This window comes from Camelina sativa, chromosome 14, assembly GCF_000633955.1.
Source record: "Camelina sativa cultivar DH55 chromosome 14, Cs, whole genome shotgun sequence".
NCBI lineage: Eukaryota > Viridiplantae > Streptophyta > Magnoliopsida > Brassicales > Brassicaceae > Camelina > Camelina sativa.
In genome coordinates this window covers 9,466,726-9,489,010 of record NC_025698.1, presented here as the reverse complement: position 1 = coordinate 9,489,010, position 22,285 = coordinate 9,466,726, and the positions used below count along the sequence as shown (strand labels likewise).

At 37.9% G+C, this 22,285-nt stretch overlaps 5 protein-coding genes, 1 long non-coding RNA gene and 1 pseudogene across 10 annotated transcripts; all 7 read left to right on the top strand.

The window, feature by feature from the left end:
- Nucleotides 16–2,638, top strand: LOC104740668 (BEL1-like homeodomain protein 10). The gene is made up of 4 exons (XM_010461342.2): nucleotides 16–1,163; nucleotides 1,350–1,735; nucleotides 1,823–1,883; nucleotides 1,974–2,638. Exons 1-4 carry the CDS (start codon nucleotides 417–419, stop codon nucleotides 2,406–2,408), a joined length of 1,629 nt encoding a protein of 542 aa, XP_010459644.1. The 5' UTR covers nucleotides 16–416; the 3' UTR covers nucleotides 2,409–2,638.
- On the top strand, nucleotides 2,794–4,792 carry LOC104740669 (protein YeeZ-like). The gene is made up of 8 exons (XM_010461343.2): nucleotides 2,794–3,098; nucleotides 3,184–3,276; nucleotides 3,374–3,452; nucleotides 3,537–3,615; nucleotides 3,742–3,781; nucleotides 3,863–3,997; nucleotides 4,080–4,217; nucleotides 4,314–4,792. The coding sequence occupies exons 1-8, from the start codon at nucleotides 2,869–2,871 to the stop codon at nucleotides 4,579–4,581; spliced, it is 1,062 nt and encodes a 353-aa protein (XP_010459645.1). The 5' UTR covers nucleotides 2,794–2,868; the 3' UTR covers nucleotides 4,582–4,792.
- On the top strand, nucleotides 5,209–6,449 carry LOC104740666. Its single transcript, XR_760207.2, has 4 exons — nucleotides 5,209–5,392; nucleotides 5,533–5,762; nucleotides 5,906–5,970; nucleotides 6,052–6,449. It is a non-coding gene; the product is annotated as an uncharacterized LOC104740666 (long non-coding RNA).
- LOC104740665 (chlorophyllase-1-like) lies at nucleotides 9,767–11,124 on the top strand. The gene is made up of 2 exons (XM_010461340.2): nucleotides 9,767–10,124; nucleotides 10,237–11,124. Exons 1-2 carry the CDS (start codon nucleotides 9,840–9,842, stop codon nucleotides 10,930–10,932), a joined length of 981 nt encoding a protein of 326 aa, XP_010459642.1. The 5' UTR covers nucleotides 9,767–9,839; the 3' UTR covers nucleotides 10,933–11,124.
- On the top strand, nucleotides 12,269–14,430 carry LOC104740663 (annotated as a pseudogene).
- On the top strand, nucleotides 14,986–17,722 carry LOC104740662 (bifunctional nuclease 2). 4 transcript variants are annotated; one of them, XM_010461336.1, is made up of 10 exons: nucleotides 14,986–15,106; nucleotides 15,455–15,756; nucleotides 15,851–16,021; nucleotides 16,115–16,164; nucleotides 16,264–16,320; nucleotides 16,423–16,488; nucleotides 16,590–16,667; nucleotides 16,796–16,914; nucleotides 17,000–17,091; nucleotides 17,286–17,722. In XM_010461336.1, exons 2-10 carry the CDS (start codon nucleotides 15,462–15,464, stop codon nucleotides 17,345–17,347), a joined length of 990 nt encoding a protein of 329 aa, XP_010459638.1. In that variant the 5' UTR covers nucleotides 14,986–15,106; nucleotides 15,455–15,461; the 3' UTR covers nucleotides 17,348–17,722. The 4 variants fall into 4 exon arrangements, with proteins under 4 accessions (XP_010459638.1, XP_019090793.1, XP_019090794.1 ...); XM_019235248.1 differs by lacking the exon at nucleotides 14,986–15,106 and having other exon boundaries at nucleotides 15,462–15,756; nucleotides 17,286–17,350; nucleotides 17,441–17,722; XM_019235249.1 differs by lacking the exon at nucleotides 14,986–15,106 and having other exon boundaries at nucleotides 15,462–15,756; nucleotides 17,286–17,350; nucleotides 17,437–17,722.
- On the top strand, nucleotides 18,227–21,928 carry LOC104740661 (phosphatidylinositol/phosphatidylcholine transfer protein SFH4-like). 2 transcript variants are annotated; one of them, XM_010461335.2, is made up of 15 exons: nucleotides 18,227–18,347; nucleotides 18,482–18,540; nucleotides 18,659–18,977; nucleotides 19,129–19,228; nucleotides 19,318–19,584; nucleotides 19,668–19,745; nucleotides 19,833–19,934; nucleotides 20,021–20,070; nucleotides 20,151–20,250; nucleotides 20,375–20,470; nucleotides 20,562–20,675; nucleotides 20,777–20,897; nucleotides 20,970–21,358; nucleotides 21,448–21,522; nucleotides 21,602–21,928. In XM_010461335.2, the coding sequence occupies exons 2-15, from the start codon at nucleotides 18,507–18,509 to the stop codon at nucleotides 21,620–21,622; spliced, it is 1,866 nt and encodes a 621-aa protein (XP_010459637.1). In that variant the 5' UTR covers nucleotides 18,227–18,347; nucleotides 18,482–18,506; the 3' UTR covers nucleotides 21,623–21,928. The 2 variants fall into 2 exon arrangements, with proteins under 2 accessions (XP_010459637.1, XP_010459636.1); XM_010461334.2 differs by lacking the exon at nucleotides 18,227–18,347 and having other exon boundaries at nucleotides 18,417–18,540.

Sequence of the window (22,285 nt, the reverse complement as noted above, 5' to 3'; positions counted from 1 at the left end):
TTTTTTTTTTTTTTTTTGGTTTTTCTCCCAAAATTCACCTGCATAGATCGAGTATTCCTATACGATTACACAATTCCTGAACTGGGTTTTTCTGGGTTTCTTCAGTTCTTTACGAAAAACATTTGCTTTTTATCCACAATTTGACTTTAATCCTCGGAAAATTTTTTTTGGTCCGATTCTGTTTGGTTGCTTTCGAAACTGTTGTTGATAACAAAAAAAAAAATGTTTGGTGTGAATGATTACGATGTTTTAACCTCTCTTAAGATTCCCATCAGAAACTTTAAAAATTCCACACCTTACACGACTCTTCCTCTTGTATTTTAATTTTTTTTTTCTTGCAGGATCTCATTTCCCGACCAAATTCATCGAACTAACAACACAACTTCACTGTAATAAAACTTTAAAGAAACAGAACAATGGCGGTTTATTACACAAGTAATGTCGGTTGTTACCAGCAAGAACCTATCTTTCTCAACCATCAACAACAACAACAACAGCAAGCTTCTTCTTCCTCTGCCGCCGCTTCTTTCACCGTCACCGGCGGTGACAATGTTCGTAACGAGATGGTTTTCATCCCACCCACCACAGGAGACGTTGTAACTGTAAACGGTGCCGTTTCGAGCAGCGATTTAAGTTTCCACGATGGTCAAGGACTGTCTTTAAGTCTCGGCACTCAGATCTCTGTTCCTCCGTTTCAATATCATCAGTACCAGTTGGGTTTTACTCAGAATCCGTCACTATCTTCAGTCAAGGAAACGTCAACTTATAATGTGGATGAGATGAGTGTGAAGAGCAAAGAGATGTTGTTGTTGGGTCAATCTGATCCTTCCTCTGTTTATGCTGGTAATGGTGGGAATGGTTTCTACAACAATTATCGGTATAACGAGACATCAGGAGGGTTTATGAGCGGTGTTTTGCGTTCTCGGTACCTTAAACCTGCTCAGGGTTTGCTTGATGAAGTGGTTAGTGTCAAGAAAGAACTAAACCAAATCGGTAACAAGAAGATGAAAGTTAACGACTTTAACAATGGTTCCAAGGAGATAGGCAGAGGAGGCAGTGGCGAGTTATCGAGTGATTCTAATGGGAAATCAATTGAGTTATCTACAGTTGAACGTGAGGAGCTTCAGAACAAGAAGAACAAGCTTATGACAATGGTTGATGAGGTAACTAACTTACATCTTTTAAAACTAGTTCTTCAATTCTTCAGCTCGGTTCTGTTTCAGTTAAGGTTTGTTAGAACATGACAAATAATGTTTTGCTTTTTTCGATTGATTTTGGATTCCGGATTCCGGATTGAGGGAGTTTATGATAATGTTTTGCTTGTTGTGTTTGTGCTGCTGATTTTGCAGGTAGATAAAAGATATAACCAATATTACCATCAAATGGAAGCATTAGCTTCATCGTTTGAGATAGTAGCAGGACTTGGATCAGCTAAGCCTTACACATCAGTCGCTCTCAACAGAATCTCTCGCCATTTCCGCGCTCTTCGTGATGCGATAAAGGAACAGATTCAGATTATTAGAGACAAACTTGGGGAGAAAGGAGGAGAGTCGTTGGATGATCAACAAGGAGAGAGAATACCAAGGCTGAGGTATTTAGATCAACGGTTGAGACAGCAAAGAGCTTTGCATCAACAGCTTGGAATGGTTCGACCCGCTTGGAGACCTCAAAGAGGTCTTCCTGAAAACTCTGTCTCTGTTCTTCGCGCTTGGCTCTTCGAACATTTCCTTCATCCGTATGTGTTTCTTCTCTCACAAGTCACAAACTTTTCAATCTCCCATTACAAAATATTTCCTTTATCCGTATGTGTTTCTATTTGTAGATACCCTAAAGAATCTGAGAAAATCATGCTTGCGAAACAGACCGGACTGTCGAAAAACCAGGTAAGACCCTGCTTTTTTGTTTGTCTCTTAAAATTTCACTCTTTGTGTGTTCTGCTCTGAGTCACTCTGGTTTATCTGCTCTCCAATTAGGTTGCCAACTGGTTCATAAACGCGAGAGTTCGTCTATGGAAACCGATGATAGAAGAGATGTATAAAGAAGAATTTGGTGATGAATCTGAGTTACTAATCTCCAAATCATCTCAAGAACCCAACAGCACTAACCAAGAAGACTCTTCGTCGCAGCAGGAGCAGCAGCAGCAAGAGAACAACAACAACCACCTCGCTTATTCATCTGTAGACACAACAAACATTGCCTTCTCATCCGAAATCAAACCGGATCGTGTTTCAGGCAATGATGATGAGCCACAACAACAACAACAACAACAGATGAACCGGTCAGCGGATTACGACACTCTGATGAACTATCAAGGTTTTGGTCTCGATGATTACCGTTACATTGGCGGAAGCAACCAGCAAGAAAGCAGATTCTCCAATTCCCACCACTTACATGACTTTGTTGTTTGATATAATCGGTTCTTAGCACAAAGGACATGATTCTTGAAGCACAAGAAAATGTGCTTTTGCATTTTTATAGTTTTAGGCATGATACACCCATTTCTCTGTGGAATATAATAGTAGATGTCTAGGGTTGCTTTTTGTGGATAGTACACTCGTAAGCCAAAAAAAATATTGATATGTGTGTATAAGATTCACGGTGGTATAAAGGATACTTGCAAGTGTGACCATCGTTTCAATTTAAATTCTTGATTTGTGGTTGTATGTTTCAAGATTCCTCTGTCTAGAGTTCTCACTGGATAACAGAAACGGCATACTGTTCTAATTTTTAAAAACCAAACGGCGCACAAGCTCGTTCTTTTTAGACTTTTTACTGTGACTGTGCTACTCAAAACGGCATGTAATTTTACGAGTCAGTGTCAACTGCGTTACGAAAGACGACCTCAGAGCTATCAGTGCTCCGATTTCAATGGCGGTTTTTCAGTTACCAGGTTTATCGCCGGAGCTTATTCCTCTCCGTTTAACCCCTAGACCACTTGATTTTTCAATTCGTAGGAGAGCTATCTTATCCCTGCCATTGTCAGCGATCGGAGATTCTCGATCCGGTGAAATAGATTCAGAGTCCCGGAAGCGTATGTTCATTCTCGGGATGGGATTCGTCGGAGGCTTTTTCGCGCAGCAGCTCAAAGAAGCAGACTGGTCTGATATGAACTTCTCTAGGGTCATATATGATTATGATTATATCAAATCTATACTTGTTAGAACATAATGGTGAGGTTTTTAGGTTGGTTTCAGGGAGTTGGAGGAGTGATACGAAGAAGAAAGAATGGGAAAAGAGAGGAATTGATCTTAATTTATTTTCTGCAGATTCAACTGAGTAAGTGTTTGTTCTTTACGCAGCAGTTTCTCCTGGTGGTAATCTCTGAAACTGAGTCTTGAACTCTTTTTTTTTTTTTTGTTTCCTACTAAATCAGATTGAGCTTGCTAGATTCAGTGAAAGAGTACACTCACCTGCTCGTTTCGATTCCACCTTTAGCAGACATTGGTGATCCGGTTTGTTTTCTTTCAACAGCTTTTATTGTTTGATATCTCTTCCTGATTGACAAAAACTTATCTTTTTGATCATTTGTAAAAAAGATGTTGCGGAATGTAGAACTTGTCAGAGACAAGCTTTCAGGTGGAAATCTTCAGTGGCTTTGTTATCTCTCATCAACAAGTATTTCCCTTTCCTTGTTATATCAATGCTTTTTTGCTTTCACAGTAGACAGGAATCTACAGTTCTCTCGTTCTTCTGTTCAGTCTTTTCCTTGGTTTTAGTTGAGTAAAAAGATGATGCTTGCAGGTGTGTATGGAGATTGTGGTGGTGCGTGGGTTGCTGAAGAGTAGGTTTACTTCTTTCAGATTTCATCTCTTCTATTTCATAATAAGCATAAGATGGTGACTCTAAAGGTCTTTTATTGTAGTCATTCTCCAAATCCTAAAACTGAGTCAGCCAAACTGAGGTTAGCTGCAGAGGAAGGATGGTTACGCTTGGGTCGTGAGCTTGGTGTTTCGACTCAAATCCTTCGACTTGGGGGTATCTATGGACCTGGTCGAAGGTTGTTTACAGCTTTTCTGCTTGTGCTTTGCCTACTTAGGCTTTAGAAAATTGTTTCTCAAGATGAATGTTTCTTGCTGCAGTGCGATTGATACCTTGTTAAAGCGGGATCGTTTATCTGAAGGTCAAAAGAGAAGAGCCTCCCGGAAATTCACATCAAGAGTCCACGTTGAAGATATATGCCAAGCTCTTCAAGCTGCCACTGAAAAGCCATCATCAGGGTATATATTTATGGTTAATCCCTTTTTCATGTCCAGTTTCTGAGATCAAATATGATCCTTCTTTTTTTGAGGTTGATGATCCAACCATTATTGCAGGGAAATCTACAATGTTGTCGATGACGATCCAGCACCAAGAGAAGAGGTGTTTGAATATGCCTTGGAGTTGATTGAAAAACGTTGGCCAGGGACTATAGAAACAAAACCATTCCCATTTGTGTATGAGTCTCGGGAGGAGAGTTCATTGAGAGGTGAAAAGCGAGTCCGTAACCAACACATGAAGAACAAACTAGGAGTGAAACTGCTATATCCTTCGTACAAGTCAGGATTGCAAAGCGTAGTCGAGAAGATGGACAACCCTTTTTGAGCAAAGAATAAAATAAAAATGATGTGGAGAATCTGTCTCATGTTTTCTGTAGAGAAGTAGTGACTCTTAGTACAGACAGATCTAGCCAATCCTGTTTTTTCTTCTGCATTCTGTTTGTTTGATTGTTCTCATTGGTAAACATTATCCCCACGAAACAATGGAAAAACAGAATAAAAGAAAAGAGGTATACGAAGAATGACTTAATCCTTTATTACTATGTCTGGACCAAAAGCTCTTCTTCGATGTAGAATCTCTGGCTAAGGGTTTACTCCACTTGGTGCTGACGGAACTTAAGTGCCTTTTCATAGAAGACTTAAACGTGGAGCCATTGGTACTTGAACTAGGATCCATCTTCAGAACTTTTCCTTCTGGCTCTCTTAGTTTCTGGAACACAGAATGGTTTTTAGTGTATATAGATTAACCATCTAGAACATACAACTAACCGCCTTTACTTATAAAACCGTCTTTTATATTTTGTGATTCATGATCTGCACCGTCGATTGCGTTATACTAAAACCATTAACAACCGTAGGATCTATTCGAAATCCCAATCCGGCTCGGTTTGGGGTTTTGCTCCCCCTCTGTATATATATATGAAAAAAATGTGATTGATGATTGTTCATAGCTTCTGTATCCTTTTTCTTTGTTTTGCATGTCGATGATTCTTATTGCTTTCTTTGATTATGTTTCTAATCTCTTTATCATCTCTTTAGGGTTTTGCTCGATTTATTCACATCTGTTCAATTCTCGTTGATCTCTGCTGGTTAGCCCTAGTTGTTGATCTTTTGCGTCGATTGATCGATCCATCGAGGTACGTTGTTATCTACGCATATATATATCATTCGGATATTTTGCTTACATATTATCATGTAGTATCCGATTTCTGGTTTGTGTTTCGTCCGTATGAAGTCTTAAGTTTCTAACTCTGTTTTGTTTTTGGTATTCTTGTAGAGATTTGCATGGCACAAACATGTCCTGACCAGTTCCCGTTGATCCAATCATCAACTCTCATCGATACTTATCATCGACCCTCATCGATACTTATCAACGACCCTCGTTGATCCAATCATCAACCCTCGTTGATTCTAACACCATCAACCCTCGTTGATCCAATCAACAACCCTTGTTGATCTATATAATCAAGGCTCGTTGATCCAATCATCATTCATCAACCGTCGTTGGTATATATAATTAACGCTCTAGAAGGATCTTGTAGATGTCTCTGTTTTGTTGCTTTTCTTAATATGACTATCCTTTTATATCTCCTTATCTAAACCGATGATCTTATTTTTATGGTTTGGCTTGTCTTGTTCGGATGATCCAGGAGTGACGCTGATCCTTATCGCTTATTCGGGATGGATTGTTGAGTTTTCAGGCCTGTCCATCGAGGTACATTCTTGTCTATGCCTTGTTTCTCAATCTTCTGGTTAGATTTGGATGACTCATTCTTTTTCGCATTCTGTCTTGTAGGTATAACGCATTCATATAGAGGCGCATGGACAAAAACACATATGATCAACTCTCGTTGGTCTTATGATCATCTCTCGATGGTCTTATGATCAACTCTCGTTGGCCTTTTTATCATCTCTCGTTGGTCTCTTTATCATCTCTCGATGATCTTCCAATCAACTCTCGTTGGTTATGATCAGCTCTCGTTGGTCTTATGATCAACTCTCGTTGGTCTTTTTATCATCTCTCGATGATCTTCCAATCAACGTCTCTCGTTGGTCTTTCAGTCAACTCTCGTTGTGGTCTTATGATCATCTCTCGTTGGTCTTCCAATCATCTCTCGATGATCTTCCAATCAACGTCTCTCGTTGGTCTTTCAGTCAACTCTCGTTGTGGTCTTATGATCATCTCTCGTTGGTCTTCCAATCATGATGGGGGATGCGATGAAATCCCGTCTCTCGTTGGTATTATGATCAGCTCTCGTTGGTCTCATCATATCATCTCTTGATGATCCTCCAATCAACCCTCGTTGATCTTGTTATCATCTCTTGATAATGCTTCAATCAACTCTCGTTGATCTGATCATATCATCTCTCGTTGATCAGATCATATATATCATCTCTCTCGATGATCTGATTATCAACTCTCGTTGATGTAAGTATCATCTCTAGATGATATTATCATATTATCATCTCTAGTTGATACTCTAATCAACCCTCATTGACAAAACTTTACACAGCTTCCAGAGGTTTATGTTTGGTCTTTCATTCTGACCAGAAACAGATGTACAAGAGAGAGTAAGGAGGGGATGATGTATCTGACCTTTGCCATGACAGGTGCGCTTGCTTGGCAGGTCAAAAACCCTTCATAAAAAAGATAACAGTTTTTGGTTTCGTGGAAGGATGTGAGATGGTACGGAATTGGTTAAGTTTTGTTCTTGGCCCGGCTCTTCTCCTTCCCTCCGGACTGTGTGTCTTGTTACTCTCTGATACTTGCTGTTTCATATGCATCTTGATAAACCTGAAGAGTTGTAAAGAGGTTGGTCCGTGTATCCTCTAATGATAAGGTTTTTAATTTCCTTCAATTGGTTAGCCTATCACTTATGATGACTTTTGTCTGATTGTTACTTGTCCTAATTGCTTGTACTTAGAGACCATTTTAAGTGAGCAAGCCCCTGTCCGTTATATAATACTTTGGCTTACAAACGAGAAAGTAGCAAAAGGAATCCATCGGCTCAAATGTGAAAGATCAATCTGCAATAACGAGGAGGAATGTTTTTAAGGTTGGCTACGGATCCTTTTTTGTTCTAGATAAACTGCAGTCTTTTGCTTTTCTGAATTCTCTTTAACAACTGAAGAACAAGAAAACTGTGTAGACTTGTTGTTGGCCTAGATTTTGGAAAATAATGATTCATGTATTGAAAAAACCATGGAGAGCTTATGAACAACGGAAGAATATTAAGGGAAGGATTGCATAAGTAGGATATGTGTTGGCAAGAGTTAGTTCGCACTTTTATGTTGCAAAGGCAGAGCAGCAAGTTTGTGAAAGTGGAAGATATTTAATTTTTCTTTGTATCTTGTATTCTTGTGGATGATGAGTAGTGAGTCTGGCACTCAATAGTCAATAAGTACAACATGTATTTCATGGTTACGAGTTATAAGAATTCTTACTCTGTTCTTACATGTACATGATTGAAACCACTTTTGCAGGGATCATGATGGTTGTCCGTTTAAACTAGAAAAAGTAACTCTTATTATTGGCATATATTGACTACAAACGAGAATCAATAGTTTAAGTCAAATATATTCAAAGGCACTGAAGCCAAAAACTCAGTGAATTCTGAATACAAAAAAGCTATACTCTCACTCGTTTATTTACAGCAAAACAAATACCAAAATATCCACACCCAAACGGTTTTTAAAAGATGATTCTTTCAAAATTTCAAGGTAAAAAAAAGGTGCTAATGGATACATTACTAAACTAGCTAGAGAAGCCTCCTCCTGAAGTTTCTGGTAGTTGATTGATAAGTACGAACGAGAAGACCGACACCAATCCCAAGTCCAACACAGACACCTAGTCCAATCCCAACACCAACCCTTACACCTGCATTAAACCATGACATCTCTCCATCTATGCACTCACTTCTCCAATACATGTCTCCTTCGTAATCCTCTTTGTAATTCGCATACTCTGTTGCCTACAGACAAAAGGAATGATACTCACTATACAAAGAGTGATAATTTCTTCAATGATCCATCCCCAATGAATGCAACAGACTTTAAATCACATCATTACAACAAAGCAAATATTGGGGGATTGTGTAAGTGACAAAGATATGTGGGTCATAGAAACAGCAGACCAAAGGGTAAGAACTTAGAGGCAAATGAGAGATTTCTATTTATCTCTTCAGTCGTAAACTGTGTCCAAGCCACATGCTAAATCCATCAGGGGGAGACTCGCCCACTCCAGTTTATACATGACTTCTATCTTCATAAAACTACCAACATACATGTAATTAATGGGGAAAGAGGAGGATCCAACATGTTATGAAATATAAATTTTCGATCAGGGATAGCAATTAATGTGTTGAACACAATACAAAATGTTCAAGAAAACTGGGAGGCATTGAGAAGAAAGAGGATTGTACCAGGCATATGCTATATCTTAGAACAATGAAAGAAGAACTTTTAATCATGGCAAATGACAACTTGAAAGTTACCTGAAGATCAAGTGCAGAGGAGGTGTCTTTCTGAGGCTCTGCAGTTTCATACTCAGGGATTGAATTTAATGCCAATCTTCTACTCTGCTTCTTTCTCAAACCAAGTTGCAGAGTCTTGGTTAAATCGATGGGTGTTCCTGAGAAGCAACCAGTAACATAGACCTCAATAGTTGGCAATTGAGACGATAAGTCTTGACCATTTATGCTCTTCTCCGTAAGACACCTATTCTCAAGGGTAGAAAACAGAGGTCTCCTGGAGGAAATAGTTATCGACCCAGCAATAATATTAGAATGTGACTGGAGCAAATAAATTCTCTAACCTTAACATGAACAGGGCTTGCCAAGGATACATCTTCCCAGAGAATATAAATACATGAGAGACAGCAAAAGATGTAGATCACTCATTACAGTTAGAATAAAAGCTTTCCAAACATGAATCTATCCAGAAGATGATACGACTTGACGACTTGTTACCAAAATCTATCTGCCACATTTAATGAATGAGCACAATCAACCAAAGGATGAAATATCTCTTGATTTTCAAACTCCAAAAAAAAAAAAGACTTGTGCCCATTAAAGGAGCCGTAAGAATCGAAGTTGTGACCATCTCTTCTGAGTTTGCGGATTTCTGACTTCTGAGAGTCTTTTATTTTGTTGTTAAAATACAATGGTTATGCTTAACACTACTAAATTACAAATTTACAATCATTCTTAATTAACAAACTCATGATTCTGCAGCAGCACATCATCTCTTGCCTCTTGTTGGCATGTGTTTATTGTTGTTGGGTGATTCAATAATTTTGCCTAGTTTATTGTATCCACACACTATACACTATTATAAGTTTATAACAAACTTTTAACCTTTGGAATCAACACGTGCTCTTTTATGTATGCGGAGCCCATGCATTTATCGTTTTCATGAAAATAATTTGTTACATTTTATTACGAGAAGCCGATAACCACATAAAAAAGAAAAAGGATAAGAAAAATCTCATCTATATAATATACAAACAAGTAGCTAGATCTCGAAATACTCATACATAGTAAAATCTTGACACTACTCTCTCTCTATCTTTAGTCTTTTATAATAATGATACAAATGGAGGCCATAGATGATCATGACAGTCAGACGCTTCTCTCGGTGGCAACTCCAGCTGCGTTTGAGATGGGCAGCCTTCCGACAATCGTGATAACGGCGGATCCTTCTGGAAACGATTTAACGGCGCCACCAAAGCCGGTGATAATCATTTCCCCAACAGTCGCCGGAAATTATCCCGTCGTTTTATTCTTTCATGGCTTTTATCTCCACAACTACTTCTACTCTGACCTTCTTAACCACGTCGCTTCTCATGGCTACATTCTTGTTGCCCCACAGGTAATTATTTTTACATTATTATTACTACAATTAAATAAAGAACATATGAATAGTTGAGGTTGCTTGTTAGGTGAATCTGTATAAATTGTTAACATATTTTTGGAAATGATAGTTATGCAAATTAATGCCGCCGGGAGGGCAAGTGGAAGTGGACGATGCTGGAAGTGTTATAAACTGGACAACAGAGAACCTCAAAGCTCACCTCCCAAGTTCAGTAAACGCTCATGGCGAATACACCGCACTCGTGGGACACAGCCGTGGCGGGAAAACCGCGTTTGCTGTTGCGTTAGGCCACGCCGCAACATTAGCCCCGTCCTTTAAATTTTCAGCTTTAATAGGAATTGATCCAGTAGCAGGAGCCAACAAATGCATGAGAACAGATCCGCATATCTTAACCTATGAACCGGACTCGTTCGAGCTGGACATACCGATTGCAGTGGTGGGAACGGGACTCGGACCGAAGAGGAACAACGTGATGCCGCCATGCGCACCAGCGGACTTGAACCATGAGGAGTTTTACAAAGAGTGTAAGGCGACGAAATCTCACTTCGTGGCTGCGGATTTCGGACATATGGATATGTTGGACGATGATTTGCCCGGTTTTGTCGGGTTTATGGCCGGTTGTATGTGTAAGAATGGGAAAGGAAAAAAGAGTGAGATGAGGAAATTTGTGGGTGGCATTGTGGTTGCGTTTCTCAAGTATAGCTTATGGGGTGAAAAATCGGAGATTCGACGGATTGTGAAGGATCCTTTGGTTTCTCCGGTGAGACTTGATCCTGCACCGGAGTTGGAAGAAGCTTCTGGTTAACTCGTCAAGAATTGTGGTTTTATGCAGTAGATGTAATCGGCTTGTGCACGTTATTTCTCTATCTAAAATAAATGCTAATGATATAACTGTGGAAATATCTAAATCATATGAGTCTCGAGATAAGATTTTCAAAATGAGAGGTGAGATAGATTATAAGAAAAATCTAAAAGAACAGTGAACTATAGTTTTGAATTGACCAGCTAGCTGTAAACAATAAGTGTCAAATAGAGACAAAAACAGGTGATGGACTTCGTATCCAGCTAGTTTGGTCAAGAATGTTTAGTGTAGAAAGAAAGATCAAGAGAACACAAAGATTGTATAAAAAATTCATCTCTTTATTAAATTTTAGAAAAATAACTCAACAACTAAAATCTTTCACAATCTCTTAATCTCTCAACCTCTTCATAAACATTCTTACATCTCCTTATATAGAGAAAGATTTAGACAATTTCATTTTCAAAATAGGTAATTTAACATATCGTGATAACTCTTAGATCGACTAATCTTAAGTCCATAGTTCGGTAGGATTAGGATAACTTCTAACTCAAACTATCTTCAAGAATACTCTTACATTATCCCCTTAAGTTTGAAAAGTTCTTTTTCCAAGTGTTGAATACCTATGAACTCATTCATTTCTCTGAACTTGTTTCTTCCAAGTGTCTACGTTAGTATGTTCTCGTCCGCCTTTTGCTCTACTCCTGGAACATGTTCAACTCCTATTTGTTTTCAATGTATTATCTAATGAAGTGATATCTTTGGTGTATATGTTTAGTTTTTTTCATTAAGGCTATTGCATACTTATTATCCATAAGAATGATAAATTTTTTATTTTATGATGCTGTAATTTTACTAAGCAAGTCTTGAAGCCAAATCGCTTACTTCGCTGCTTAGCTGTCATGAATTCAGCCTCGCATAAAGATATTACCACTATATCTTGATTTTGAGTACACAAAGTAATTGGACTCTTTGCAAGAAAGAATCTATGTCATGCTGTGCTTCTCCCATCATCCGGATCAAACATTGTAACTACTATGATAAATGGTAAAAGGAAAAAATATCATTATGATCCGAGCTACCCGTGACCCGAACGCATAACCCGGTAATTGTGGTCGACTCTTTTATATTAGCCCAAAATTGAACACAGCCCGATAACTCAGGCCCAAGCCCATGACCCGATTTCTCGTAGCGGTGCTTCGGACGGGGTATATATATCAAGGAAGTCGAGACAGAAACGAAAGCGTGAAATCCATAAAAGAGAAATTTCCTTTTTACCCGTGATTTTACTCAGAAGAAGAAGAAGAAGCTCGAGGAGGAGGAAGAAGAAAGAGGCGAAGACATGGGAGAACGAAAGGTGCTGAACAAGTATTATCCGCCGGACTTCGATCCTAAGCTCATTCCCAGGGTCCGGCGACCGAAGAACCAGCAGATCAAGGTTCGTATGATGCTTCCAATGAGTGTCCGATGCGGTACCTGAGGAAACTATATCTACAAGGGAACCAAATTCAATTCCCGTAAAGAAGACGTCATTGGCGAGGTAATTCAATCGATTCGATTCGATTTTTGGTTTGATCTCTAGGTTCAATGTGTTTGCCGTAACCTTTGTGTAAATTTTTGATACGGATGCTTAGGAGTTTCATCTGATTTTTTTTAGGGTTTCAGTGAAAGAAATATCGAGATTATTGTCGTCAGTTCGTTAATTTTTCAACCTATCTTGAAAACGATTTCAGATTTGGGGTTTTAGGGTTTCGAGAATTTGAGCTATTTTGAGTTGCCTTTACCATAATGTTATTTGTGTGGCTTATTCTAATAAAAAGGTTTATTTTTTTCCCTGATATGCAGACGTATCTTGGGATTCAAATATTTCGATTCTACTTCAAGTGCACACCAAGTGTTCTGCAGAGCTGACAATGAAGACGGATCCACAGAATTCTGATTACATTGTCGAATCTGGGGCATCTCGTAATTATGAACCCTGGCGTGCTGAAGATGAGGTAAGGACTTCAGAACATTTAGCTTTGAGGATTACGAACCCGATACTGATGTCTACTAATTTACTTTTGCTTTCGTCTGTGCAGGAGGTTGATAAGGATAAACAGAAAAGAGATGCTGAGGAGATGGGGGATGCGATGAAATCCTTGGAGAACAGAACTTTGGACTCTAAAAGAGAAATGGACATTATAGCTGCACTTGATGAAATGAAATCTATGAAGGTATGAGACTGATGCCCTTTAGTATCTTCTCCTTTTTTGATCACAGATACTTTTGGTTACACTGCCGGATAAGTTTTTTGTACTGATTTACTTTTTTTTTTTTTTTTTGCAGACTAGACATGCTCATGTGAGCGTAGATGCAATGCTGGAGGCCTTGCAAAGAACAGGTGCTGAAAAGGTATGTTCCTGTCGCTCTGTTGCTTCTTAATAGACATAAGAGTTTTTAAGTTAGTAAGAAACAGCAATTCCAAATTTCGTCGTTCTTAATAAGCAAGCCATCTTGCTGCTCTTTGCACAGCTTATATCGTAGTGTACCTCTCTCTCATAAAATTCTTCTGGATTATTGATATGTTAAGTTCTATCGCTGACTGAGGCAATAAATTATGTTTCTTTTGACAGGTAAAACGAATAGAAGAAGAAGATGAAGCAGTTATAAAGTCTATATTTGGTGTAAGTTTTCATATCATTCTTGTGTAAATGTTGGTTCTCACATGATACTAAGCTTTGCTAAACTTCATTCATATTTCCTATTTCATCTGAAATGCAGAAACAAAAAGAAGTTATTAGGAGGATTGCAGATGACGACTTTGATGACGATGATGATGAGAGCTTTGGTTCTACCAGCCTTAATAAGGAGAAGAAAGGATCATCTTCAGATCTTTCAAAGGTATGTGTATCTGTCTCGTTCTATCACCATGTGTTGATTTTGTTTTTGAATCACGACTAACTGTTAATTTTTTTAATTTGAATACAGAAGAGAAAGGCATCAGAGGAAAGTCTAAGCAACCCCACAGATATTTTGACTAGTTCTTCTGCAGGTGGGTTATATCAATCTTTCTTTTGAAGTGTACGACTTTGATTTTCTTTTTTTTTTTTCACTTGAATAACCTTTAATGGGAATCTCCTTTTTTCAATCAGATAAACCAAAGGAGCCTAAGAAACAAGCTACCAGCAAACATTTGTTCAACATAAAAGTCATCAAGAAGCAATCCCAACCAAGTTCTGCAAAACCAGAGGAGAAGAAGAGCAATGGTGTGGCTAAAACCAGTTTAGTGTCTTTATTCCAAGACTATGGTAGTGATGAAGACGAGGATTAATCATTAATTGTTTTTGTTCTAAACAGAAATAACACTTTCACAGATCTATCTTCACTGTTTTTTGAATTGGAGAATTTTGTACTGTTCCTTGTACAGTGGCGACAAAGGTTGTCCTTATAGATTGTCTGTATACGAAGAGGTGTGTCGTGTTGTGCACCCGAGAAAGGAATTGAGCTAAACAAAGTGATCTAGTTATATAAATTTATTTTATTATCAATTATGCAATTATGCAAGATAAAAAAAAATATATCAATTATGTTAGATAAAAAAATTGAAATTATCTTATTTAGAAATGTGGCATTAAACGCATTTAAATATCAATACATACAGTACTTGCGGTCGTGGTTCTCGTGGAGGCTGATGATCAACCTCACTCGGTCACTCCTCACGGACTGAAAATCTTGGGCCGTTATATATGTAAATGGGCGTAGCACCAAAGCTAGAAAACAGTATTACACATCCCACTAGTGTCACATCAACATTAACAACCCTATCCATAACCATCCCTGACACAGGCGCCATACACGTGGCGTCCATTTAGGCTTAATTTATTCGGTGACTGTTACTTGATGACTTGTCAGTTTCTTTCTTACGAGTTTTTACGTCACCATTCACGGCTTATACATCGGAATTCTCATTTTTATCCTTTCTCCACGACCATGTATTGAACCTATTGTAAGCAAATGCAAAACATCGGTGAAAGGGTAAATTCGTCAATTGAAGCAAACATGAGAGTCGATAAACTTGACAGAGTCACAGAGATTCTTTTTATTTTATTTTCCTCTGTTATTGTTGATCTGTCTGTGCGAGATTCTTCTTTTTAGAGTTCTCTGTTGATCCATCCAATCGAATCTTACGAATTTGTAGGTAAGAAGATCTCACTACCTATGTTTTTTCTTTTCAATTACAAAGGAGAGATTCAACGAATATTATGCGATTGCGTGGTCTGGTCAATTCAGCTACTAGATGATATAAATAAATTATAGTTTTCACTTCTTTTGATCAAGAACACACCGATCGTTTGTTTTTTCCCCCCTGACCGTTAAGTTGTTGTGTTGATCCGTGATTTCTCTAGCAAATATAGTAGTTAGTACTATTTTTGGAATTCGTTTGTGATTTTGAAAATCGAGTTAGGGTTTTGGTGATGTTGGTAGTGTTGGATACGAAAAGTTTTCATTTTGAGTCCTCGTTTTTTTCTGGGTTCTGCACGAACAGAGTGGAGATGAGGTCGCTTCAGACACCGGTTGTTTGCCCTAGTGTTCGTCCCAGACAATTGAGTGTCTCTGCTTCTGCTTCACTTGTCAAGTGCTCTGTTTCCAAACCTAGGTTGCTCAGAAACCAATTCTGGGGTGGTAATCAGACCAGAAATGTTAAGTCCCAGGTTGCTACAGTAAGTCTTGGGAGGTGTAAGAGTATAAAATGTCTTTTCAGCTCGCATTCTGATGGTACCGGAAGCACAGCTGAGAATTTCAACGAGAACGATGATGATTATGTCAACTCTAGTGTACTGGAAGCTGGTAATCCCGCGGTGTTAATAATCAGTAATTAAACCATGAGTTCACTCTCATCCTCTTCTTGTATGTTTGTTAATGTATTGTTTTGTATGTAAAGTTGAGGTAAAGAGTGGACCAGATGGTTTCATGGTGAAGATGAGGGATGGTAGGCAACTTAGATGTGTCCATAACAATCCTCAGGGAGGGAATCTTCCAAATTATGCTCCACACTCTGCTATTGTGCTCAAAATGGAAGATGGAACTGGTCTTCTTCTTCCTATTATCGTCTGTATGTGATATCAAGACTCAATTCTTTCGTTTGCAAGCTTTTTTTGTCCCCGTTTTTTGAATCTCTTTTCTCTGTTTTTTTTTTACATTGCAGTGGAGATGCCTAGTGTGTTACTCATGGCAGCATTGACAAATGTTCAAATAGTATGGTTTTATTATTATTGTATTATGGTTTTGTTAGAATCAGTCAAGAGTAGTTATGAAGAGAAGGTTTATGGATTTTCTTGGTTACTGGTTGTGTAGGCAAGACCCACTATGTACCAAGTGGTAAAGGAGATGGTCCAAAAAATGGGTTACGAGGTAAGTGTTATGGTCCCTCTGTCCCTCTTTTTTTTTTCCTATTATTTTCCCTTTAGCGATACAAATTTCTTATACGAAGAAGTTCCAACTATTTTTCTACAGGTTAGGCTTGTTAGAGTTACCACAAGAGTACACGAGGCATATTTTGCAGAGTTATACCTTTCAAAGGTTTGCAATTTTGGCCTAGGAATGCATCTTCCAAATGTTTTCTTTTGAAATTTAAAATCCGTAATGTATTGCTAAGGCTGCTCTGAATGATGGGATTGCAGGTTGGTGGTAATAAGTCGGAGTGTGTTAGCTTCGATCTCCGTCCTTCAGATGCAATTAACATAGCTGTTAGATGCAAGGTATAGTTATAACCATGTTTTCAAACTTTCTTTTGAAGAGAAACAATCACACAAGAGTTCTCTTCATGATATCATATTTAACCGAGTATTAACTGTTGAAAAATGGTGTCAATACTCACTCTTTTTAGGTACCTATTCAAGTTAACAAGTATCTAGCTTATAGTGATGGAATGAGAGTCATTGATTCGGGAAAGCTATCAAAGCAAACACCTGCTTCAGATGGTTTATTATTCACCGAACTAGACAGGTTGAAATGTGAAATTAGTCATTTTAAGATCCTTTCTTTTGCTGGTAAGTTAACAAACTTAGTAACATTGTTTTCATTGCATTAGGCCAAATGGTCAGCCTTGTTTTGATACAAAAGAGTTTGATTTATTGAGGAACATGATGCAAGCTGTTGATGAAGAACGGTATGATGAAGCCGGTAAGCTTTGCTCTCACCCCTTCCCATATGCATTAATCTTGAAGCATATATTCCCCGTTATAATGCAGTGTTGCGCTCTGTTTGGTGAAAATGTCCATGTTTTTCATTGAGAAAATAATGGTGTGTGAAAGTTTCTTATGTTTTTTTCGTTCAAGAAATCAAAGATCGATTTTGCCATTGATTTTGCATTGCAGCTGAGTGGAGAGACAAGCTTGGCCAGTTTCAGGCAAAACGCAAATTAAGGAAGTACACATGACAGGTACTGTAATACAAAGCTCATCCAATTGGCTTAAATACGCAAACAGAAGTAGTAATTAATTTTTGTGTGTGTTTTCGGAGACCAAGCAAGGTAATTGATATTAGGATGATTTTAAGTAAATAATAAAGAAGCCATTGCTACCAGAAGTTTGAGATCAAGTGGGTGGGAGAAAGGCTTCCACAAAAACAAAAAATATCTCTCTGGTATGATGGAGACTGGAGAGAGATTGTAAAATACTTTTCTCTATGACTCTATCTACACTTGTGCACGTACTGGTTGTTTAGTTAATAATTCTCATGACAACGGACAAAAATGTATGTAGCGTGATCGTGATGTGTACATATTTTATTACATTATTGATCTTCTAAAATATCCTACTCTACTTTTAATTATATATAAAAAATCATAATCGTTAAAGGTTCTTGATTGACAAAAAAAAAAAAAAAATTATTGAAGGTTCTTTTGTGATTTGTCTTTACAAAAAAAAAAAAATCATAAGCCGATCATCGGAAATAGGACCGGATCCGGATGTATAATTATTGATTTTATGGTGCTGTGTATTTTTGTATGCATAAAGCATAAACAAAAAAAAATAGTCTAACTAAAAATTAATTAGAACTTTATATCATCCTTTTGGACCCTGATTTATAATTTAACTAGGAATACTACTAAACTCTCAATTTGAAGAAGAAGAAGAAAATACTAAAAAAAAAACAGAATAAACCGAATTAACGTGTGATGTAATAACTGGAAGCGAGTTCCCGCCAAGAGGAGGTTTCACATGATGATCGAGCAACTAATCGCCACGTGTCATGATAACGTAAATAATTTTGTAGGTGAAAAATAACGAAGAGGCAGACGAAAAAAATAGAAAAAAATATTCGAATCTTCTCAACATTAATAATGGCTACGATATTTCCCGGCGGCCGTGAAGATTACTACTTCTGCTAACATTGATTTCTCACATTCGCATAAACGAAAAACCATAAATTTAATAGTAATAAATTCCTCAGTTACTTCTTCATCTTCCCCCCCCCCATCCCTTTCCTTCAATTCCGATTTCAGTTTTTTTTTTTTTTTTTTTTTTCTCCAAATTCTAAAGTTTCGATTTTTTATTTTTATTTTTTGGAGTTCACACAAGTTGAGTATTCTCCTCATGTCGGGCTCTCTCGATCGATTCACAAGACCTTGTAAGTCTTCCGATTTGGTTTTTTGAGAGTGGAGATTTTCATCACTCGCAAAACTATAAAAGTTATCATTTTTATTTGATGGTTTTGACCTTATTTATTGTTTTGTCTGGTTTTGAAGGTTTCTCAAACAATGGTGGTGGTGATAAAAGAGAAAAGAAGTCAGATTTGGAAGTTTCAGAGGATGACAAGAAAGCTAGAATTGGTGGTCTTTTCAGGAAGAAATCATCTTCTTCCAAAAGCAAATTCAGAGATTCCCTGAAGAGGAAAGGGAGCAGCAGCAGCAGCAGGGGGGGGAGAAGCATTGACCGGACACTCTCTCTTACCTTCGAAGACATACATGATGCTGAAGAATTAAGATATGTTTCTGATTTCCGACACTCACTCATCTCTGACCATTTGCTTCCTCCTAGCCTTGATGATTATCACATGATGTTGAGGTTTCCATTTTTTTTTAATCCATCTTGTGTTCTACTTAATCACTGTTTTATGTCGATGTTGAGATCATGGACGTGTTTCATTGTGTTATAAGTATATTTGATATGAAGTAGAGAGAACATTGTTTGTTTGTTTTCATGACTCTTTCTGCAGGTTCCTGTTTGCTAGGAAATTTGATCTTGGAAAAGCAAAGTTAATGTGGACTAACATGATCCAATGGAGAAGGGATTTTGGCACTGACACTATCTTGGAGGTACTATAAAGTTGTCATTTTCGTGTGTTGCGCAAAAGTATTTGTGTCAATACCCGCAGATAGTTGCTGACTAAGTTCCTTCACTTCAGGAATTTGAGTTTCCGGAATTGGATGAAGTCCTCAAGTGCTACCCTCAGGGATATCATGGTGTTGATAAGGAAGGAAGACCTGTTTACATTGAAAGATTAGGAAAAGTCGACGCAAGCAAACTCATGCAAGTCACTACATTGGAAAGATACCTGAGATATCATGTTAAAGAGTTTGAGAAAACTATTACTGTCAAATTCCCAGCTTGCTGCATTGCTGCTAAGAGACACATTGACTCCAGTACAACTATCCTAGATGTCCAAGGCCTGGTACATTTTTAACCCAAATTCTGGAACCTTTTTCATGTGTAGGTTTCCTTATGCTTACTGAATCGTCTGAAATATATTGGCAGGGCTTAAAAAATTTCACTAAAACTGCTCGAGATCTCATAATCCAGCTGCAAAAGATTGATAGTGATAACTACCCTGAGGTATTGTCAGGCAGCCATTGATTTTTTTGTAAGCAAAACCTGTTTTTGAGCATTGTTTTAATAACATGTGATATGACATATGTGCAGACTCTTCATCGTATGTTTATCATCAATGCCGGCTCTGGTTTTAAGCTACTTTGGGGCACGGTGAAATCATTTCTTGATCCAAAGACTGTCTCCAAAATACATGTAACTTAACCGTGGTTCCTATGTATCCACTTTTACACTTTTAACTGTAGAAAAAAAACTTAATTGTATCAATGTGATCTGAATAGGTCCTTGGCAACAAGTACCAGAAAAAATTACTTGAGATGATTGATGCCAGGTAGACAGTTTGTCTTCAATGTTTCGTTTGGAATATGATTTAACATCTGAGTATCTGACCATATTTTGGAACTTGTTCAGCCAGCTGCCAGATTTTCTCGGTGGTACTTGCACTTGTGCAGATCAGGGAGGTTGTATGAGATCTGATAAAGGACCGTGGAAAGACCCTGAGATATTAAAGGTGGAGTGCTTGTGTCTAAATATTCCACATCTTATTGTTCGTTATGTTTCTGTTATGCTTATATTAAATCAAAATATAAAGGATACATATATGTTACTCTAATGATTTCTCGGTCTTCATGCAGATGGGTCGCAGTGGTGGGACGTTCTGTAGGCATGCTGGTGCGTTCCTAACCAGTGATTCTCAAATATCTTCATCTGATATGCCAACTGATTCTGGGGTAAGGTCTTTTGGTAGTTTCAACATAAGGTTTTCTATGTTTTTTTGGGTGTATTATCAGGTTGTAAGAATCCTCTCCTCTCTTGGCTCAGATGAAAGTTAGTGACCCATCAACAGCAGAGTCAGGGTCTGAATTGGAAGAGATGGTTTCACCGAAAACAAATTTGAACAATCATGTACCCAAGTTGACTCCTGTTACTGAAACTGTAAGCGTTCTCATGTACAAAAGTGACATCAAATACGTAGAAGTTCTTAGTTCTTAATTTCTTATACAGGACCTGATATGCTATTATGCTTATTTTAATAGATCAAAGCCAATGGTAACACAAGTCCTACTGTTTTATCTGAGTATGAGGAGTGTGTACCAATGGTGGACATAGTTGTGGATGTTTCTTGGCAGCCCAAAGAGATGTCAAATGCTTCTGAAGGTAAGACCGGTGGGACATTTGGAGGTTACGGACGTGAAACAGCATGTAATAATATAATGGAACGTGTTGCAGGTCCGCAATATACATCAAGTTTGGGCAAAATAGGATTGGTGAGTCATATCAGGAGTTGGCTAACTGTGTTCTTCATGAACTTTTTCACACTCGTGTCTCTGGCTCTGCCACTGACTAAAGAAAACTCACAGTTGCATCCTTCAAGCGCTAGAGCTGAGCTGTGTGATGAACATACTGCAAGGGAATCCCGTCCACCTTCACCTTCTCGTTCAACGATCACTGAAAGGGTTGTCATTTCCTCTGTTTTAAGCAGACTCGGGGATCTTGAGAAACAGCTAGAAACTCTTCGCATGAGGAAATTCGAGATGCCTCACGAGAAAGAGGAGTTGCTGAATGCTGCTGTTTATCGCGTGGATGCACTAGAAGCAGAGCTCATCACCACGAAAAAGGTATGAAACTCTGTTTCTAAACCTTGAATGGTACTGATAACGAGTCATTATAAACCTTATTATTACCGAATATGGGTGTTGATGAACAGGCGTTGCATGAGGCTTTAATGAGGCAAGATGAACTTTTGAGTTACATAGACCGGCAAGAGGAAGCTAAGTACCGGGTTAGTGTCATTCTGTAGCTAGTTTTGCTGCCCTTCTAAGTCGGTATTCTATGTATTAATGGTTAGGAATATGATGCAGAGAAAGAAGTTCTGCTGGTGAAGAACTCGAGGTTGCGAGGTAATTAGTAAAAATTGGTTGTTCAGGGATCTCATTATAGACCATGGACCATTGATCACAAGTAGGTCTGAAAGCAAATATCTCTGTTGATACGTAATGTATATAATATAAGAAAAAAACTTGTATTGTCAAACAAGAAAAAAATTGCGGGGAGATTTCAATTTGATATTTTTTTTTTTTGTTGAATTGGTTTGATACTATTGGGTTGTGTGAGTGATTAATTGGTGTTTGTTACATTGGATTCTGTATTGGAGGTACAAAAGCAAAAAGAAAAAGAATGAGAAAAAAAAATATATAAGTTCTGAGTTGTGACACAAGAATAGTATAATGTATAGTTTAGATTTATGAAAGCAAATGTGGTATTATTGCATGTTAGTAGAAAGGGGACTCATCGACCATTGACATGTTTATATGACCAAACAAAGGACTCGTCACAAGACTCAAGTACGGTTTCTTCGCCTTTTTGTACTTGTCCTATGATACTATCTTCTCTAAAAATGAGGATTCATGTATTACGATGCCACAAAAATATCGTTTTCTTTTTACTATTTGAGTTGCAAACATTGAATTAGGCTCAACCAACTTTAGTGAAATGTGAATCGAATCTTGAAATAGTACAATACATTTTGACAAAACAAAAACTAT

Excerpts from the sequence above, each read along its gene's own strand:
- LOC104740668 (XM_010461342.2), top strand. The coding sequence starts at position 417 with ATGGCGGTTTATTACACAAGTAATGTCGGTTGTTACCAGCAAGAACCT. Across the intron at positions 1,736-1,822 it reads TTCGAACATTTCCTTCATCC|ATACCCTAAAGAATCTGAGA; the intron begins GTATGTGTTTCT and ends TTCTATTTGTAG. Across the intron at positions 1,884-1,973 it reads CCGGACTGTCGAAAAACCAG|GTTGCCAACTGGTTCATAAA; the intron begins GTAAGACCCTGC and ends CTCTCCAATTAG.
- LOC104740662 (XM_010461336.1), top strand. The coding sequence starts at position 15,462 with ATGAGGTCGCTTCAGACACCGGTTGTTTGCCCTAGTGTTCGTCCCAGA. Across the intron at positions 16,489-16,589 it reads CAGAGTTATACCTTTCAAAG|GTTGGTGGTAATAAGTCGGA; the intron begins GTTTGCAATTTT and ends ATGGGATTGCAG. Across the intron at positions 16,915-16,999 it reads TTATTCACCGAACTAGACAG|GCCAAATGGTCAGCCTTGTT; the intron begins GTTGAAATGTGA and ends TCATTGCATTAG.
- LOC104740661 (XM_010461335.2), top strand. The coding sequence starts at position 18,507 with ATGTCGGGCTCTCTCGATCGATTCACAAGACCTT. Across the intron at positions 19,746-19,832 it reads ATAGTGATAACTACCCTGAG|ACTCTTCATCGTATGTTTAT; the intron begins GTATTGTCAGGC and ends ACATATGTGCAG. Across the intron at positions 21,359-21,447 it reads AGCTCATCACCACGAAAAAG|GCGTTGCATGAGGCTTTAAT; the intron begins GTATGAAACTCT and ends GTTGATGAACAG.
- LOC104740665 (XM_010461340.2), top strand. The coding sequence starts at position 9,840 with ATGATACAAATGGAGGCCATAGATGATCATGACAGTCAGACGCTTCTC. Across the intron at positions 10,125-10,236 it reads ACATTCTTGTTGCCCCACAG|TTATGCAAATTAATGCCGCC; the intron begins GTAATTATTTTT and ends TGGAAATGATAG.
- LOC104740669 (XM_010461343.2), top strand. The coding sequence starts at position 2,869 with ATGGCGGTTTTTCAGTTACCAGGTTTATCGCCGGAGCTTATTCCTCTC. Across the intron at positions 3,277-3,373 it reads TTTTCTGCAGATTCAACTGA|ATTGAGCTTGCTAGATTCAG; the intron begins GTAAGTGTTTGT and ends CTACTAAATCAG. Across the intron at positions 3,616-3,741 it reads TTGTTATCTCTCATCAACAA|GTGTGTATGGAGATTGTGGT; the intron begins GTATTTCCCTTT and ends TGATGCTTGCAG.